The 20,356-nt window shown below is 34.8% G+C and overlaps 2 protein-coding genes across 2 annotated transcripts; one reads left to right on the top strand and one right to left on the bottom strand.

The window, feature by feature from the left end:
* The first annotated feature begins 10,223 nt into the window (after positions 1-10,223).
* LOC110725836 (berberine bridge enzyme-like 21) lies at positions 10,224-12,935 on the top strand. Its single transcript, XM_021905300.1, has one exon. It carries the CDS (start codon positions 10,239-10,241, stop codon positions 11,829-11,831), a length of 1,593 nt encoding a protein of 530 aa, XP_021760992.1. The 5' UTR covers positions 10,224-10,238; the 3' UTR covers positions 11,832-12,935.
* A 1,404-nt stretch (positions 12,936-14,339) lies between these two features.
* LOC110725833 (berberine bridge enzyme-like 19) lies at positions 14,340-16,303 on the bottom strand. Its single transcript, XM_021905299.1, has one exon. The coding sequence runs from the start codon at positions 16,060-16,062 to the stop codon at positions 14,455-14,457; it is 1,608 nt and encodes a 535-aa protein (XP_021760991.1). The 5' UTR covers positions 16,063-16,303; the 3' UTR covers positions 14,340-14,454.
* Between the last annotated feature and the right edge of the window lie 4,053 nt (positions 16,304-20,356).

Genomic DNA, 20,356 nt, shown 5'->3' with positions numbered 1-20,356 from the left:
CTTAAAACCAGAAAAATTAAGCCATAAAAACACCTTGAAAATATTATGATTTTAAAAATAAACGAGCGAGGCTCCGATACCGCTATTGGGGTTTGGTGAGTCCGATTCACCGCGGAAACAAACCCAAAAACAAGACCGCACTCGCAATAAATAAAACCATAAACATAATTAAATTAATCACAAGATTAAGATAAGCTAATTACCTTTAACGCGTGCTTCGCTCCAAAATGAGCTCTTACTTGAAAGCTTCAAGTCCCGCTCACACGGAGACCTCCAACGAAGTCCACCCGCACCAACAAAATCGACTAGGTCCAATGTCTTGGGGTTAGCAAGACCCGACCAATAAAACCCGTGTAATTATATTGAGTTCAAAGGTTTTCACTAATTGTGATGCCTTTTCCAACTCTTACTCAAGCATCATTCCCAATGTCCATACTTGGGTATTTATAGGAAATGATGGTAGTATCATTTACTCTCCCATCAATGTGGGATAGTATGATTTTTCCATTTTATTTTAAAGCTAAAATAAAATTAATAATCAAGCTAGTAATAAATCAACAAGTGGCAAGCTCATGTGAGTGGTTAGGTGAGGACCACTTGGAGAAAGGGGGGACAAAACTTGCTCCCCACTCCCTCTCCCATAACCGGCCACCTCACTGCACACACACTCAAGGACCACAAGCCACATGGCACCTACCCTTGGGCACCAAGGCAGCTAAGGTGGGCTGCCATGTGCTGCTGTCCGTGGAAGCCACGCCCAGCAAGCCCAGCAGGCCCAACACTCGCATGCGGGCTGCCAGGCGCTGCTGGCCAGCAAGCCCAGCATGCTTGTGCGGGCTACTGCTGGCCTTGTGCCTTGGCCAACGCTGCTAGGCAGCAAGCAATGGCCTAGCCATGCTGCTGCTAGCTATGGCGAGCTGGCGCGCCTAGCGTGCTAGCTGCTGCAGCTTGTTGCGGCATGGCTTGTTAGCCATTGCGCGCACAAGGCTGTGCCTAGCATGCTAGCACGCACTAGGCAGCGCCTAGCCTTGCGATGCTAGCATGGGTGCACTAGCACGCACCAGCCAGCCTTGGCTCGGCTTGGTGCGCATGCTAGCCACCATGCTAAACCATACGCCCTTAGCAATCAGTTTGCTTGGTCATTCCGATGCTAAGGGTATTTTGGTCTTTTGTTGATTTATTACTATTTCTCGTCTCGTCTTTCACTATTTTTTGACTCGACTTCCGACGCTCGGTTTCGACGCTCTAAGCTCGAATTTCCGACGTCTAAATAAATATTACTCGATCGACTCATTAATTCCTTCCGAATTAATTCGTCGGTTCGGTTTGTTGAATGCTTGGGTGTGACCCGAAGGGTTCAGTCAAGATTAAGCTGTAATATTAATTATTCATTAATATTACTCATCGGAAGCGGCCTCCACCCAGGAATTCCGATCACTTGACCTCACTGAATATATTAGCTTTCTAATAATTCTGAACCCACTAATGGAATAGTACACTTGTTCGAAGGACACCATTTCTTTTAGGTAGTGCCCAACCGACGACGGGTGCTACGACGGGGCCACATCATTACTCAGTTGGGATCGATTCAGTGGTTGCGGGGTTCGAAGACATCCCACTACCCGTACCGATAGAGGAGGTTGAGTTAACAACGCTTTGGCAAGCTGTAGGTAGCTTCGTTGATTGGCCACGTGCATGGTAAAGTTGATTAATAAGGAGGTAAATTATTTATTTCTCAATTTTTGTAAGTGTTAAAAAGTTAGGCACTCTTAAAATAAAACTGCCAAATATTTTTTTTTTAACAATATGCAAGGTCCGCCAAGTTGATTTAAAATTGCTCAATTTTTTTTTAAAAAAAATATGCAAGTTCCGCCGCCCCGGGACACCCGAAGGAGCCGCCCCCGCTGCCGGAACAGCGAAGGCAGCCCGGCCGAGGCCACAGCAGCCCTGGCAGCCGCATGCCAAGGCTGTAGCAGCCACGACAGGTGGCTGCCATGTGTGCTGCAGCCTCGACAGCAGCCTGTCTGGGCTGTTGCAGCCTCGACAGACGGCTGCCATGGCTGCTACAGCCTTGGCATGCAGCTGCCGGGGCTGCTGTGGCCTCGGCGCGGGCTGCCTTCACTGTTCCGGCAGCGGGGGCGAATCCCTCGGGTGTCCCAAGGCGGTGGAACTTGCATATTTTTTAAAAAAAATAATTTTGAGCAATTTTAAATATATAAAGCCATTTTGAGCCGAAATGGCTACTCACTTGCCTATTTTCTTCATTTATCAACTTATAAACTCCTTGCATCTCAAAAAAACTCATAATGACATATTTATAAGTATTTTTCATTTGAAATTACATAAAAATCGCCAAGTTCTAAGGTTTTGGGTCCAATTCATCAAAATAAAGCAGTTTCAGCCGAAATGGCTACTCACTTGCCTATTTTCGTCATTTCTCAACTAATAAACTTATACATTCTCAAACCATGTCATAAATACATATGTATAAGTGATTGTGAGTTAAAATTTCATAAAAGAAGAAAAGTTCTAAGTTTTTTGGTGCATTTCATCAAAATAAAGCCATTTTGAACCGAAATGGCTACTCACTTGCCTATTTTCTTCATTTCTCAACTTATAAACTCCTTGCATCTCTAAGAAACTCATAATGACGTATTTATAAGTGTTTGTCATTTGAAATTACTTAAAAATCGCCAAGTTTTAAGGTTTTGGGTCCAATTCATCAAAATAAAGTCATTTTGAGCCGAAATGGCTACTCACTTGCCTATTTTCTTCATTTCTCAACTAATAAACTTATACATTCTCAAACCATATCATAATTACATATGTAATTGTGATTTGAAATTTCATAAAAGAAGCAAAGTTCTAAGTTTTTAGGCGCATTTCATCAAAATAAAGCCATTTTGAGCCGAAATGGCTACTCACTTGCCTATTTTCTTCATTTCTCAACTTATAAAATCCTTGCATATCAAAATAACTCATAATGAAATATTTATAAGTGTTTGTTAATTGAAATTACATAAAAATCGCCAAGTTCTAAGGTTTTGGGTCCAATTCATCAAAGTAAAGCATTTTGAGCCGAAATGGCTACTCACTTGCCTATTTTCTTCATTTCTCAACTAATAAACTTATACATTCTCAAACCATATCATAATTACATATGAATAAGTGATTGTGAGCTTAAATTTCATAAAAGAAGCAAAGTTCTAAGTTTTTTGGCGCATTTCATCAAAATAAAGTCATTTTGAGCCGAAATGGCTACTCACTTGCCTATTTTCTTCATTTCTCAACTTATAAACTCCTTGCATCTCAAAAAAACTCATAATGACATATTTATAAGTGTTTTTCATTTGAAATTACATAAAAATTGCCAATTTCTAAGGTTTTGGGTCCAATTTATCAAAATAAAGCCATTTTGAGCCGAAATGGCTACTCACTTGCCTATTTTCTTCATTTCTCAACTAATAAACTTATAAATTCTCAAACCATATCATAATTACATATGTATAAGTGATTGTGAGTTGAAATTGCATAAAGGAAGCAAAGTTCTAAGTTTTTTGGCGCATTTCATCAAAATAAAGCCATTTTGAGCCGAAATGGCTACTCACTTGCATATTTTCTTCATTTCTCAACTAATAAACTTATACGTTCTCAAACCATATCATAATTACATATTTATTAGTGATTGTGTTTTTAAATTACATAAAAGAAGCAAAGTTCTAAAGTTTTTGGGCCCATTTCATCAAAATAAAGCCATTTTCTTCATTTCTCAACTTATAAACTTATTCTTTCTCAAACTATTTCAGATTTCGCATGAAAGCAAAACTTCAAAGAGAAAGAGGGTGGATAAGCCTAAAAGAATTGATTAACCTAAGAAGAAACTAAGTGAACAACGGTCCAAGAGTTAACAAGCGTCGAAGTTGCACTCTTCGAAAGGTTCACCCATGCCACCTACTCCACTTGTTGAAGACATTGTTCTTCAATCGCTCTCCGCTGACATGACCTTTCTTCATAACCGTGCTTTTCATTTGGTCGATCCCATGGAAGTTGCACTTCCTAAGGCAATGTTCCACTATGATGAGGATGCAGTTGCATGGATCATCAAAGAAGATGTGAAGGAATTTCTACGTGGTGCAAAGCTTAACATTTCCCTCATTCAAACATTCATGAGGTACTTCAATGCCCACATAATCTATACTTTTTTCAATTTATTCAAATTGATGGTGATTATCCTACATCTGATTAATTATTCAATGTTCATGCACGCAGAGCACTACAGGAGCACTTAACTGACACTGATTCTCCTTGTAAAGTTGGGTGGTTATGCCTCGAGCAGTTATCCACTACTAAAATCATAGGCAACCCTCATGATGTGTTGTAATATGTTGAACAGAGTATCAGGGAATCAGAGCGTGCGGGAGTCAAGTTCATATTCGCCCCATGTTATAGAGAGTAAGTCTAACCATGTCAAATTCAATCGATTTGGCCTTATTATATGTTGACTCCTAAATATTAATTTGCTTGTCTATTTTGAACTTATGTAGGGAGAATTGGAGCCTCATGGTGGTTTGTAATTCCACTAACACAATTTATCACCTTGATTCAGCTCGATCATCGGAGAAGTGGCTCGTGAAGTCTATATTGCAAAAGTAAATATATATAGCAACCTAGTGATGATTATTGCTAATAATAACTAATTTAGTAATCATACGACTAATAAAATTTGAATGTACTTTTTTTACTACAGTGTTATGAAGAAGCTACATTGTCGTGCTCCAAAGGGTCCAACATGGAAGTCACCGTTGGTAATTTACATGATATTGTGATTATCTTGAAAATCTATGTTAGTAAATATTTTCTCATTTCCTATGCATGTTTCACTGATGTGATTTGTTTGTCATATGCTAGTGCGCACAACAAGAGAATGGACTTGATTGTGCTTTGTCTGTGATGAGATTCATGCTTGACATTGTGACTCATTGTACGGACACTCAACAGCTTGATGAGGTAAGTCCTAAAACTTATTGAAATTCTATATTTATGTGATTTCTAGCCTTAGCCATCTAATATTACCTAACAATGGCATGTTATGAGAAACAAAAAGGCCATTTCACAAGAAAGGTAGAAAATGGGCTGAATAGAAGTCATATGGGCCATATTTGGGCCATTTTGTGTTAACATGCTCTTTTGATGTGATTTCTTTCCTTATATACCTATAACTAGATAATATTGACAAGTTATGAGATAAATAAAGTTCATTTAATAAGAAATGTAGGAAATGGGCAAAGTAAAGTCATATAGGCCATATTCGGGCCGATTTGAGTAAAAAGCGTCATAAACCTTAATAAAATGCTCTCCTATACAATTTTAGGGCTTACACACATACAACTACCCAACATTGACATGTTATGAGAAAGAAATAGTTCATTTGATAAGTAATGTAGGAAATGGGCTACATAGAAGTCATATAGGTAATATTTGGTAAAATACATATTGTTTTGCCGAATTAATTAATTTTAACATAATGTTTTTGTATTTCAAGTTTTGCAAGGTCCAAAAGGATGGTCCGTTGACAATCAAGGAGCTTAATGAAGTTCGTGACATGTTGGCGTCTTTTATCACCTTCAACATGTAAATGGCATTGTAATTGTAAATTATTTATGTTAACTTTTGAACTATATAACTTATTATTCATTATATATTTACTTACTATTATTTGTATATGTAAGCAACTTTTTTTTTTGTATTGCGTTTGGGAATATTTATATCTATATATATAATTGAATTCTTGTTTTTAATATTATTTTTGTATCTTATTTGAATAATTAATAATATTATTAATTATTATGTTTAATATAATTGCTGGAATTACAGGTTATTATTATTGCGGGAAACAGGTTTTTTTTTAGAATATTATTGCACGAAAATTGGAAAAAAAAAACAAAAAAAAATATTTGGTGAATAGGCACCGGTTAGGCACCAACCGGTGCCTAAAATAGCTACCACCAAAAAAAAATGGCGGGAGAGCAATTAAAGGCACCGGTGCCTAATTGGGTATATGGCACCGGTTAATCGATGCCTATTTGACCCTATGGCACCGGTTTTGAACCGGTGCTAAAAAATGGGTTTTTGGCACCACCCACTAAGGCAGCGGTTCAAACCGGTGCCTTAGACCGGGTTTGAACCGCTGCCAAAGCCCTTTTTTCACCTAGTGCTAGCTGCAGAATCTAAAATTATTCAAGAAGAATTTCCAAGGCCATTATAAAAGGCTTGGATTAACTGCCATTGTGCTAAATTATGGTGAGGGCAATCTCTTTGTAGATCCTTGAACCTCTCCCAAGCCTCATATAAAGATTCATCGGCTTCTTGGGCAAAGTTCTGAATCGCACTCCGTAGTACGGCTGTTCTCTCTGCAGGATAATACTTGTTATAAAAATTCAAAACAAGATTTTCCCAGTCAGTTATACCAAGTGCAGTTCTATTTAAGCCATTAAACCACAATTTAGCCTTTCCAGTTAAGGAAAAGGGAAAGAGAATCTCCCTGATTTGGTCTTGAGTGACCCCGGCTTGCCTGATGGTGTTGCAATATTGACAATAGTCGGCAATGTGAAGATTCGGGTCTTCACCCTTAGCTCCACTAAATTGCTTCCTCTCTATCGTCGTTATAAATTGAGGCTTAATTTCGAATTGAACCCCATCAAGAGCCGGAGTAGGGGTGAGATGTGGAAAATCTGTAAGCTTGGGTTGTGAGTAATCACTAAGCTTCTTTGGAGCCGTCATCTTTGATTCTGGATCTGATGATACCTCTGAATCGCTAGAACCAGTCGGAGGATCGCGGTGATTATTGTTATTATCACCAGAATCCGCCAGGATTTGCTTGTAGAAATTTTTCTGTCTATGAAAGGAGCGTTCGATCTCAAGATCGAATGGGATGTACCCTGATCTGGAACACCTGGGCATAAACAAAAACTAGAAGCAAATATGAGATTTGCCTCAGAGAACTAATGTTCTCTGAGACAAAAAGAAAATAATCTAGACTACAAAAATAATCAGAAATAAAAATAAAACCGTTTCCCCGGCAACGGCGCCAAATTTTGACAGGGTAAAGTCGTATCCCCTAATCAAAAATAATTCCTAAATCCTCTAACTAAAGCAGAAAGGGGAGTAGGGTCGATCTCCACAGGGTAACAAGTCTTTCTATTCCTAATTAACTAAAAAAATCTAGATTATGAAGTAACCAATATTTATATTTGAATAAGAAACTAAACTATTAAGATTGAGAATAGGGAGAAAACAATATATAAAAGGATCTAGGGCATAGGTTCACCAATAAATAATATTACAGGGTAAAACATAATAATCAATCATTGACATTGCATAAATAACATGATTAACAGGCTCTCGCAATTTACTAATCAACATAGATCTAACAGGCTCTCGCAATTTACTAGATCTAAGTTCTTATTGAAAATAGCCTTTAATATCAAATTAACATCTGCTCGATTCATCAATTCAATATTGCTATACTTTTACAAGCCATAATTGTAAAGCGTTAAAACAATTCAATAAAAAATTATCATGCAATATCAAAAACTAATAATAGTCAATCATCAATGCATCAATTAACCAGATTGTAAAGGGCTTTCGCTACGTATTACAATCACATAATTAATCTACCGGTATTAAATCTCATCTCTCGAATCTCGACTTAACCATTTATAAATTAACCTGCCTATTGAAACTAGACCTAAACATCAATTCTCATCTCTCGAATCTCGAATCAATATTGTCAAACTCATGCATAAAAGATCAGGCCTAATCTAGTCACAGAGCATTAAATCAATCAACAGGAAATTAATCTAACATTGATAATTAACAATAATAAATTACCCCTTCATATTATTTATGGATCCCCATAAACCCTAGAAATAAAACTACTCACACATGGTAAAAACTAAACTAATCAAAGCAATAAAATAAGACATAATTAAAGGAATGAAATAAACAACTAAGATTAAGAGAAGAGAAATAGTTACCAAAATAAATCTGGAATTAAGAGTAGATTAAGAACAAAGGTTTAAGAGAAAGAAAATCTAAGAGAACTATTAAGAGAGTAAAGAAAGAGTAAAAAGAGAGAGAGAGAGAGAGTTAAAAAACGTATTACGGAGAAGTATTTATACTCCGTACAAATCCTAAACTAAAACAAATTAAAACGACGCTAATCGTCTCCTAATAAATACACGCGCCCGATCGGGCGCGCCTTTTTATCCCTAATACTAATCTCGCGCCCGGCCGGGCGCGTCCCCAGGCGCCAACCTTAGCTTCTCCCGCCCGGCCGGGCGCGCCTTCGAGCACCAGCCTCTTTGGCCGGGCGGCTCACTTGGGCCACTATTTGGACTACGATTGGGCTCCAATTCTTCGGGCCAATCTGGGTTTCCTCTTCCGGTATTGAATACTCGGTCCGAATGCCCCTGTATCACCTATACCGAGCCCTTAATCACCGGTTCGACGGCTCTAACCGGCCCTGGGCTATAAAATCTGGTCGTGCTTCTGCAATGTTCGTGATTGCTCCAAAATATCTCGGGAAAATACTCCAAAAGCATAAATCTCTGCAAAAGTCAACCAAATCTACGAAAACACTAGAAAACACCAATTAGTAATAAAAAGTGGCTCTAAAGAGCCAAAAACACTACCAATTATGACCAAGGGACGGGGGTAAAATACTATATAAAATAGACACATCATGGGTACGGGGCGAGGCGGATATGGGGCGGGTCTACTCTAAAATCCATACCCGCCCCATCACCCATGGCGGGTACACATTTTATACCCATCCCCGCCCCATCACCCGCCAAACCTCCCTCCATCCCCGCCCCACTTAGGCGAGGATGGGGCGGGTCTCCCATTTAACTCGACCCACTGCCATCCCTAGTCCCAATATATTACTTCACTTGTTTTTAAATACTGGCTCTATTTTTCTTTTTTTGGCTGCTTTTAAATACTTGCTCTATTTCTTTATTTGGAAAGTTTTTACAATATTTAATTAATTTCTCTCACCTAGTGGACCCAATATAATATGTTATTAATTTCATATTCTCTCTCCTCTAATTCTCTCTACTACTTTTACTTTTTACAATTTTTTATTCTTCCACTTATCTCACTACATCTATATTTTATTAGTTTCTTCAATTTCTTCTAAAACACCGTACATGGAGAAATGAAGCAAGTATTTAAAAAAGGAGGGAGTACAACTTTTTTACTTTTTCGTACTTCTATATAATAAATGAGTCGAACTTTTGAAAAACAAAAAGAGTACTAAAGATCATCAAAAGCGATTAGAAGCAGTGAATATCAATGATAGTCACAACAAAAGTCTAAATGAGAGCATCTTCTAACCACCACTTGAACTCTGTATGATCTATTCCATCAGTTCTTTTTTGTTCTAACTGTGTATATCAGTCCGGACTCCGGAAGTTGGGCCGATATTAAGACGAGCAATAGAGGAAATGATTACGTCTAATATAGTACAAACTCCTTTTATATTTTAATGGATCAGGATATAATGGGCCTATGCCCTGGATTTTAAAAAAAAAAAAAAGCCCAACAGAAAACGCTTATAAGCCAGTACGTTTCACAATTTAGGCTCATTATAAGCTTAATAAATATGAAGAGAGCTTGATTTTACTTCATTTTGAGTGAACACACTTGTAAAAGTATAAATTTGAAATTTTGAAAAGGATTATCTTAATGATGTATCGCTCTCTTTATTTCTTTTAGGGCTCAAGTTGTAATATTTGTACAGTTTTCAATATCTATTTTGAATCAAGTATTCCATACACTTAAATTATAAAATATGGTCTAAAAATGTCAATAGATATTCTCCTTTTTTTTGCAAAAAGCTTATGATATGTCCATGAAAAGCTAATCCTAATCGTTGTCTCAACTCATTAATCTAACCGATCAAAAACTACACTAGGTTTAGTTCTATTTTATAAGACAATCCTTCAAAACAAGAAGCAAAAGATTAATTGTGGGTTTTAAAATGGCTAAACTTAACAATTACAACTATTATATCATCTTTAATGATAAAGAGTAAATTAAGGATTGTTATTAATATCAAAGAATGTGAGATCAAATAAATAGACAAATAAATAATACCCATCCATTTATAACTTTGTAACATTATTTATTTAATAGAATTTATGCAATTCATTTTTGTAACTAGTCCCTAAACAAAAATGGGCACCAACATCAACTCCTTTCTATTTCCTTGTTATCTTCTAATCTTATTATCTTCATTTTCACAAACATTGTCTTTAGATCCTACATACAACAACTTCCTTCAATGTCTAAAAAACCAAACAAATTCACCAACGAACATCACAAACATTCTTTATGCACAACAAACACCAAACTACAATTCCATCCTACTAGCCTATATTAGAAACCTTAGATTTGCATACCCAACAACACCTAAACCACAACTTATTATCACACCCTTTAACCCCTCTCAAGTATCCGCCACCGTCGTATGCGCTCGCAACCTCGGCCACCACATCAAAATCCGTAGTGGCGGCCATGACTACGACGGCCTATCCTACACCTCGGACCACCCATTCGTCATCCTCGATATGCAAAACCTACAACGTATCGAAGTAGACCCTAAGGCTGCAACTGCCTACATTGAGGCAGGCTCAACTTTAGGTGAACTTTACTATAGGATACAAGAAAAATCCAACACCCTCGGGTTTCCGGCCGGGGTTTGCCCTACCGTGGGTGTAGGAGGCCATGTTAGCGGTGGTGGTTACGGCAACATGATCAGAAAACACGGGTTATCCGTTGACCATATAATCGATGCCACAGTCGTTGATGCACAAGGCCGGATTTTAAACCGTAGCACCATGGGTGATGACTTGTTTTGGGCGATACGAGGCGGCGGTGGGGCTAGCTTCGGTGTAGTGGTGTCCTACACCGTGAACCTTGTGCCTGTACCAGAAATCGTAACCGTTTTCAACATCCAGCGTTACCTTAAAGATAACGCTACGGAATTGGTCCATAAGTGGCAGTTTGTTATGCAAGATATTGATCATAATTTGTTTATCAGGTTATTATTACAGCCTGTAAATGATCCTCAGATTAAGGGTAAAAGTACAGGCAGAGTTACTTTCATGGCATTATATTTAGGTGACTCTAATACATTAGTTACCCTACTAGGCGGTAAATTTCCCGAACTTGGTTTAAAAAAGGAGGATTGCAAAGAAATGAGTTGGGGTAAATCAACGTTGTATTGGGCAAATTTCGACAACAATACTAAACCTGAAGTATTGTTAAACAGGACCTTCACAGCTAACTATTCGAAGCGAAAATCGGATTACGTGCAAACACCGATGACAGTGTTACAGTTACAGCAAATGTGGAATAAGATTGCTACTTTGGCCCAACCAGGGTTGGTATTCAACTCATATGGTGGAAGAATGAACGAGGTTCCGGCGACGGATACGCCGTTTCCTCACAGGAAAGGGAACTTGTTTAAGATTCAGTACTCTGATAGTTGGCATGATGCAGGGCAAGAAGCTAATGATAAACATATTGGGTTAATTAGGGAGCTTCATAATTTTATGACACCATTTGTTTCTAAAAATCCAAGGGGTGCTTATTTTAATTATAGGGATATTGATATTGGTGTTAGTCATAATGGGACTTACCAAGAAGGGGAAGTTTATGGTAGGAAGTATTTTAAGGGGAATTTTGATAGGTTAGTGAAGGTCAAGACTTTGGTTGATCCTACTAACTTTTTTAGGAATGAGCAAAGTATTCCAACACAGAAATAATAAGTGGGTGTTACAATGGAATAAAATCGGTTAGGATCCGTACAATGCATGTTGATTACTTAATTAGTTTTATAAGGAGTATTGAATAGTTTTATATTAATTTACAAAGTGGGCAAAAAATTAAAGAGTTTACTCTTTTTATCCTATAGAAAACTTCTCATTTCTCTTAGGCAAGTGGTTTTAATAAGAGGGTTGGTGAATGCGATTTTGTTCAGTATAAGTTAATTACAAAATTAATTAGGTGGTGAAAATTCAATAGTTTTTTCAATTGTGGTAAGAGAAAGTGACGATCATAATGTGTTTTAATTAAGGGAGTACGGAGTAGTAAGAAGATGAACATAAAACAATAGCATTCAAAAGGAAAGCATTATTATATTATATATGGACTCAAGTGAAAGGAGAAAATTCAAAAGGAAAGCATATTATATGGACTCAAGTCAAAGGAGAAATGATTTTTATTTTATTATATTTTATTTAATTATATTTATTTTTGGAAATACAAGCGACAAAAGAAAAATAAGATTGATTTTTTTGACACATAGTTTTTTTTTTATACTCCGTATGAAATAATTCCTAAGATATTTTCATGTATTACTTTGACATGAGTCACATAACTATATATATCAAAATTAAATAATTAGGCCAATGATTTGCAATGTAGATTAACAATGTTCTTCAAATAAACTTGGTTACTTGATGGCTTTTTATTTTTTTTTATTTTTTTTTTGGGAGGGAACGTTACTTGAAATGTTTGTTTCTATCAATTTATTATTCCTTTAGATCGATATTTTCAAATTTATTTTGAATCCATAACCTATTGACTAGTCCCAAAGTCGTAACATATAAAATCTACTCCGTAACATGGAAGGCTTAGTGGTAAGGAGTATTTGGCCTAAAGTTGATCAAAATATACATGTTGGTTTATTTATTTGAACACAAAATATACATGTTGGTTTTGAATTGTACTGAGAAAATATTTACCAATTTTAAGAAATCATATGAACCTCAAATTAAAAAAATTTATGAAATTTATATATTTGAAACTTATAGCCTTACACATAACACAAATTCAGCAACACCTCAATTAATTTATTTTTTCTTATATATTACTCCCCGTTCTTTTATTATAGTCCCGTATCTAACATTTATTACTCACATAACAAAGAGAATTGAGACTCTAGTAAAATAACGGAGGGAGTAGTTTCTAAATCCTGCCAAAGATTGATTAAATCAATATAAGAAACCAAACCGTGAAAATTAAAGGTGTTTTGCTATTATAATTATATTTGGTATGAAATATGAATGATATCATTATATCAATATAGTCTAATTGGTGTTTTGTTATCATAATTATATTTGGTATGAATGATATCATTATATCAATATAGTTTAATTGGTGTTTTGCTATCATAATTATATTTGGTATGAATGATATCATACATTATATCAATATAGTCTAATTCATAGTGGCTTATTTCATAGGAAGAAAACAAGTAAGATATAACGACGAAGATACATTTAAACTAGTGTTGGTCTAGTCATGAATCATTGTCCCTTTTTAAGTTTGAAATATGATTGTTGTAGTACCAAAACATCACATGATTCCATGTTCCATGTTCCGTACCAAGTCTACCCATGTTATCATTTAGCATATTTTTAGAATTGAAACTTTTAAGTCCGTGATCAACTTTTAAGAACAGAATCTCCTTTAAGTCAGTAAACTTTTAATAAGTCAATTCTCCGATCACTTATGTATGCACTATATACATGCCATTGATCTACATCAACTGAGGGTGGTAGTCATCATATACGTCTCGGGTACTTTGATTTACAATCTTCAGCTTAAGTATCATTTTAAGCACCTATTCAGTACAAACTCCTTTGATCATTAACTTAGTTTAATTAAAATCTTTAATATGTGTCTCTTCTTTGCATGTTATTTGCGTTTCATATTATTTACAACAATTTGACATAAAATAGAGAGAAAAAATGTCTAATCATTGCAAATAATATGAAATGAAAATAGTATGTATAGTTTATTGTTGTTCTATTTTTCTCGCATTTGAATCGTAAACAAAATTTTAACTCTTATTCTACTAATGACTTTCCTTCTAACCGACTCTCTGCCTATACCATAGATCAAGCAAAATGCCTAAGAAAGATATATGGTTGGATATATGGTTAAGAATGGCACTCCACCTGTAGAGTAATGGATAGCTCAAATGGTTAGAGCTCCCTTTCTACCTCATTTCAAAAGATCTTGAGATCGATTGGTTGTCCTTCTGACTACTTAAACAAAAAAAAAAAAAAAAAAAAAAAAGAGAATGCTACTCCACCATATATTTGTTTTGTACTTGTCTTCTTTAATTTAAAGCCTCAAGTCAAGTAAAATTAATAGAATCCTTTTACAATAACCACCAATGCACGAGTGCACGACCAATATTGATTTCGAGAGAGGACAAAGAAATAAAGTATATAATAAGAAAAGAAAAATGTATACCAACATAATTGTAACAATAAAAGCCTTTCGATCAATATAAAAATCAACAACCTACAACTTTTTAGTACATATGCTTTATATAAATTAAAATCAAATCACTAGATAAGAAGTTGCACATAATTTCTATTTATCCCCCAATGATTTCGAAGTCGGAATACTTTGCTCATTCCTAAAAAAATTATCAGGATCAACCAAACTCTTAACTTTAACTAACCTATCAAAATTCCCCATAAAATACTTTCTACCATAAACTTCCCCTTCTTTGTAAGTCCAATTATGACTAACACCAATATCAACATCCCTATAATTAAAATAAGCACCCCTTGGATTTTTTGATACATAAGGTGTCATAAAATCATGAAGCTCCCTAATCAACCCAATATTCTTATCATCATCCATTTTCCCTGCATCTTTCCAACTAATTGAGTACTGAATCTTATACAAATTACCTCTCCTATGTGGAAATGGTGTCTCCGACGACGAAATCTCGTTCATTCTTCCACCATATGAGTTAAATACCAACCCTGGTTTCGCCAAGGTAATCAACTTCCTCCATAGTAGATTCAACCCTACTTTAGTGATCGGTTTTTGTACATAATCCGATTTTCTCTTTGAGTAATTTGCCGAGTAGTTCCTACTTAAGAGAACTTCAGGGGATGTTTCGTTGTCGAAATTAGCCCAAAACAAAGTTGATTTACCCCAACTCATTTCCAAGCAATCTTCCTTCTTAAGACCAAGTTCAGGAAATTCTTTTTTGAGTAAAGAATATAATGTACTTGAATTACCTAAATAAAGGGCTATAAAAGTAACTCTACCTGTTTTTTTACCTTTATTTTGTGGATCACTTACAGGCTGTAATAATAATCTGATAAATAAATTATGATCAATATCTTTCATTAGTAACTGCCACTTGTAAACTAAATCCGTTGCATTCTCTCTTATAAACCGCTTAATGTTAAAAACCGTTACTTTTTCCGGTACCGGGACTAGCTTCACCGTGTAGGAAACTACCACGGCGAAGCTAGCACCTCCGCCGCCTCGTATAGCCCAAAACAAGTCCTCACCCATGGTGGACCGGTTCAAGATCCGACCCGTTGCGTCGACTATGGTGGCGTCGGTTATATGGTCTACGGATAACCCATGTTTTCTGATCATGTTGCCGTACCCACCACCGCTGACGTGGCCTCCTACGCCCACTGTAGGGCATACTCCGGCCGGAAACCCGAATTTATTTGTTTTTATTTGAATGTTGTAGTAGAGTTCCCCTAGAGTCGAACCTGCCTCCATGTAGGCAGTTCCGGCTCTAGGGTCTACTAAGATACGTTGTAAGTTTTTCATGTCGAGGATGACGAATGGGGTGTTGGAGATGTAGGATAGGCCATCGTAGTCGTGGCCGCCACTACGGATTTTGAGTTGGTGGCCGAGGTTGCGAGCGCATACGACGGCGGCGGATACTTGGGAGGGGTTGTAGGGTGTGATTATGAGTTGTGGTTTTGGGGTTGTTGGGTATGTGAATCTAAGGTTTCGAATGTAGGCTTGTAGGATTGAATTGTAGTTTGTGTTTTGTTTTGAGTAGAGAATTTTGGGGATGTTTGTTGATGAAATTGATTGTTTTTTTAGGCATTGGAAGAAGTTATTGTATGTAGAATTCGAAGATAATGCTTGTGAAATTATGGAGAGTAGGATTAAAAGATAATAGGGGAGTAGAAAAGAGTTGGTATTTTTCTTCATTTTTTGTGGAATTTTAGGATTACTTAGTACTGGAATTTATGTTGTGTTCAATTTGTTATGCTGTGTTTTTATATTAGTACTAGTCAACGTGGTTTGAAATCTTTTTCAAGAAGAGTGATTTATTACTTTTTCTGTCCAAAGTATCTAGCGCACTCATTTGATATCCTTAATAAATGTTTAAGATTAAAATCCTTATTAATCAATCAATATAATCCTCGCTCATTCCTGAGTTGTTAGGCGTTGTGCATCAAGGCCAACTAGGTAGGTATAAGATGCATGTCATATACTACGTACCTTTTAGTATATCTTAGTGATTATGTTAGCCTTTAATGTTTCTGTAAAACACTGTAAATATATGTATTAGTCTTTTTGTTGTTCTTGTTGTCGTCGTCATCGTTGTTTAGATAGCCACAAGAGCATGGTGATAATCGATACCAAGATCTCTTGGAATCGGGAGGAAACTCTAACCACTTGAGCTATCCCTCATTCTCATATGTATTAGTTCATGAATATTCCGTATAATCAAGCTTTCAGTCATATTCTATTATTAACACGAGTTGCCATTTCTCAATAACTTCCAAAGAAAAAAAAAATACATTCACATTGTGTTTCCCATTATCTTTACTCTTGAATATTTATTTTCACGTTAACAAATCTCATTAATTACGACGTTTTACATTTTTCATAACTCTTATTAATCATGATATCAATGGAGGACATAAATAGATTTTATTTATGAATAGACGAATCCCTGAGAGGATAGAATAGTTGATTGGTCACATAAGTTGAATAAAGGAAAAGTAGAAAACGAGTGAGGAAAAAAAGATAAATGAGATTGAGAGGCTAATACCCTACGTTCGTGGCATTGTAAGGACAGAAAATTCAGAAAATTGAAATGAGGATATTGTGGCACATTGTTATGTAGGGCCATGTGAGACTAGGGACTCAAAGAAAATTCAACACACAAATTCGAAGATAATATATATGTTAGCAATGCAATGCACTAAAATTTTATTCTTGAAAAATCAAAAAAATAAATAATGGAGCACTAGTTTTAGTTGATAAGATCATATCATTATGAAATTGGAAACAAATTTCAATTTTTTTAAGAAGTTTGTACCCCTTAGACTGATATTGCTTATAAGATGAGTCCCCATGACAAAGACTATAGCAACGACGGGTATGTCGAACAAACGAACAAATTAAATCTGGTGTTGTTTGGACATTTATTGGAGACTAGCTTGCTGAAGGTTGTAAATCTTCATTGATTCATGGCTTGTGTAAGGCTAGATATTTATTAAAGCAAGGATCACATCTTTTTGGGGACGACATGCCTTTAAGAGTACTTTAATATATTCGAGCTAATTTAAGGCCTTGTTCTAGTTACTCTGCTTTTGCTCTCCAATTATTTACTCCCTCTTCTTTATACTTCGTATTTTATTTGTATCATTTTGACCGTTACACTTGTCGAGATTTAAGTTTGACCATTAATATTTTCAATTATTAATTAGTAAAAATTATAACAAAATTATATTATGAAACTAAACATTACGATTTACGATGAATCTAATAATATATTATATAATAACATTTGTTTATTTTATAGAGATGAAAAAATTAAGTTAATTATGGTATGTGATTAGTGCAAAAATCAAAGTAATGCAATTAAAAAAAAAAAAAAAGAGAGAGAGAGTATTCAGTATGGCAAATATATATACTCTGTACCATTTATACACCCTCTATATCTTTATTATTATTGCAATCACACTGCTTTTGCTCTTAAATTAGTTATTTAGTGTGACAATTATATTATACTCCATACCATTTATACACCCTCTATATCTTTATATTCTAGTCACTTTGCTTTTTGCTGAGTAGTCAAAATCCCCTGCTCATTTTTTATTATTACGCACTACATAAGTAGAATGTAGTCGCACTAATAATGATACAGATGAGGAAGTTAGCTAGTGGGATGATGATAATTAAAGTCTGTTCTGATTAATTGAATTGAGCTAAGCTGAATTGAACCAAACTTATTGGAGCTGAACTGAACTGAACTGAATTGAATATTTTATGAGAGAAGGACAATATAAAATGAACTGAACTGAACTTATTAGAGTTGAAATGAACTAAACTGAAAATAACCTAAAGAGAACAGACCATTATTTAAGAGGTTAATGTTAAAAGTTATGGGAAGTTATTGGATATTTTTTTGTTTTTTTTTTAAGTTCACAAAAATAACGATTAATAAGCTAAGGGTTTTGAAAAATAACATTTTTAGGGGGTTTTCACCATATATCCTCGAGTTTTTTTTGTTTATTTACCTTATATTCATGAATTTTTTAAAATTCATCATATACCCTCGAGTTTTCACAAAAATACACCATAACCTTGATGAGTATGATGACTAATGGTAGTTAACTTTCCCAATCATTAGGCTTAATTATGACCAGAAACCACCTTAAATACAATTCTTTACCTCCGAAATCACCCACATTTCTTTTTCCACCCCCAAAACCACCCCAAATTTTTTTTTCATCCTTAAAATCAATCATACGGATATAATTATTTGGAGTGGTTTCAGGGATTGGAGAAAGGAGAGGAGTGTTTTCGGGATGGAGGGAGAGATGTAAGGTGGTTTCGATGTATAATTAATCAAATTCTACTTATCTAGTTGTCATTAGGTGTGTATGGTGAATTTTTGTGACAACTCATAGGTATATGGTGAATTTGAAAATTTTTATGGATATACAGTGAATAAACAAAAAATTTAGGGATATATGGTGAAAAAAAAAACACATTTTTCATATACTCCTTTTGTTTTATAATAATATTGTGCAATTTGCATTATTTAAAGTTAGATACTCCTGTTTTCTGACATCTAAAAAAAAGGGATGTTATAGAAGGGTTTTCATATTGTATAAATTTTTTTTTAAAGTGTATATAATATAAATTAATTTAAGGTTAGTTTATTTAAGTAAGGTTTGGAGTGATGTCCTTTAAAGTTTAAATAAAAAACACTAACTTTTATATTAGGAAATTTTGTGAAAAACTACCTATTATAATCCAGAAATTGCGGAAAACTACCTATTAAAAAAAATGTTGTAATTGAGTGCCTAATTTTTTTAAAATGTTGTAATTTACTACCTTTACGCCGGATTATGAATGAGTTTGACCAAAATTCTTCGGCGTTGACTTGGTCAAGTGACACTTGTGAAAGAAAAGGGTCATTAAGTGTCACGTGATGGTCACGTGACCAAGTCAACACCGGAGAACTTTGGTCAAACTCCTTCATAATCCGGCGTAAGGTAGTAAATTACGACATTTTTCGAAAATTAGGTAGTCAATTACAACATTTTTTTAATAGGTAGTTTCTCGCAAATTCTGGACTATAATAGGTAGTTTTTCACAAAATTTCCTTTATATTATTATAGATATAGTCTTGTGTACAACGGGTGTAATTAATTTATTGTAAAACAGATTAATATTATTTTAAAAATACTTAAAGTTACCCTTTATATTGCAAAAGTTATTATTTTTCTATATATAAATTTTATCTTACAAAAAACTTATAATGTATTAGATTATTCATATATATTAGTCATTTGTATGAAATCATGTATCTATAAGATGAAATATACATTAAAATAAAATATAAATCAATGACAAATTATAAGTTACCATAAACATAGATAAAGTTACTCTAAAACTAATCGTTTTACAATAATAAAATTAATGTACATCCGTTATGCACAAGACTTATCCATTATTATATAGATATTGATTCTATTAATATTATTTCCATTTATCATATATTCGAAATTCCATTTAGGTAGTATAATTGATTGCAAATGATGTACTCCATGGATAATACTTTGTAATTGGTAAAAGTCTCAAACTTTGATACAATGTCTTATAGTAGAAAAGTCTAATAACTTAAAACTTAAAAGTCTCCATTTTTTTGACATTTGCATTGTTGATTGATGGACATAAAAATATCCATTGACCTATTTTTTGAGTCAATCATCCTCTTTAATTTTAAAGCTCACTACGGAAAATACAATTTTTCCAATGATAAAAGTTGAAATTAATAACCTTTAACCATACGTCCATACATATTCATATTAACAACCGAATAAATTATATGAACGTGATCTATCCACATGCAAATGTGCTGAATTTTACATTTCATCTTTTGTCACCTACTATTCTACAGCTAGTAAAGCAGAAAACAACATCCTTTTTACAACGTGAAGGAGAATATCTTCTTCTTCACAACAACTAAACCCCCTCT

This window comes from Chenopodium quinoa, unplaced genomic scaffold (genome assembly GCF_001683475.1).
Source record: "Chenopodium quinoa cultivar QQ74 unplaced genomic scaffold, ASM168347v1, whole genome shotgun sequence".
In the NCBI taxonomy this organism is placed as follows: Eukaryota; Viridiplantae; Streptophyta; class Magnoliopsida; order Caryophyllales; family Amaranthaceae; genus Chenopodium; species Chenopodium quinoa.
The sequence above is the reverse complement of the archived record's forward strand: the minus strand, read 5'-3'. Positions and strand labels throughout refer to the sequence as shown.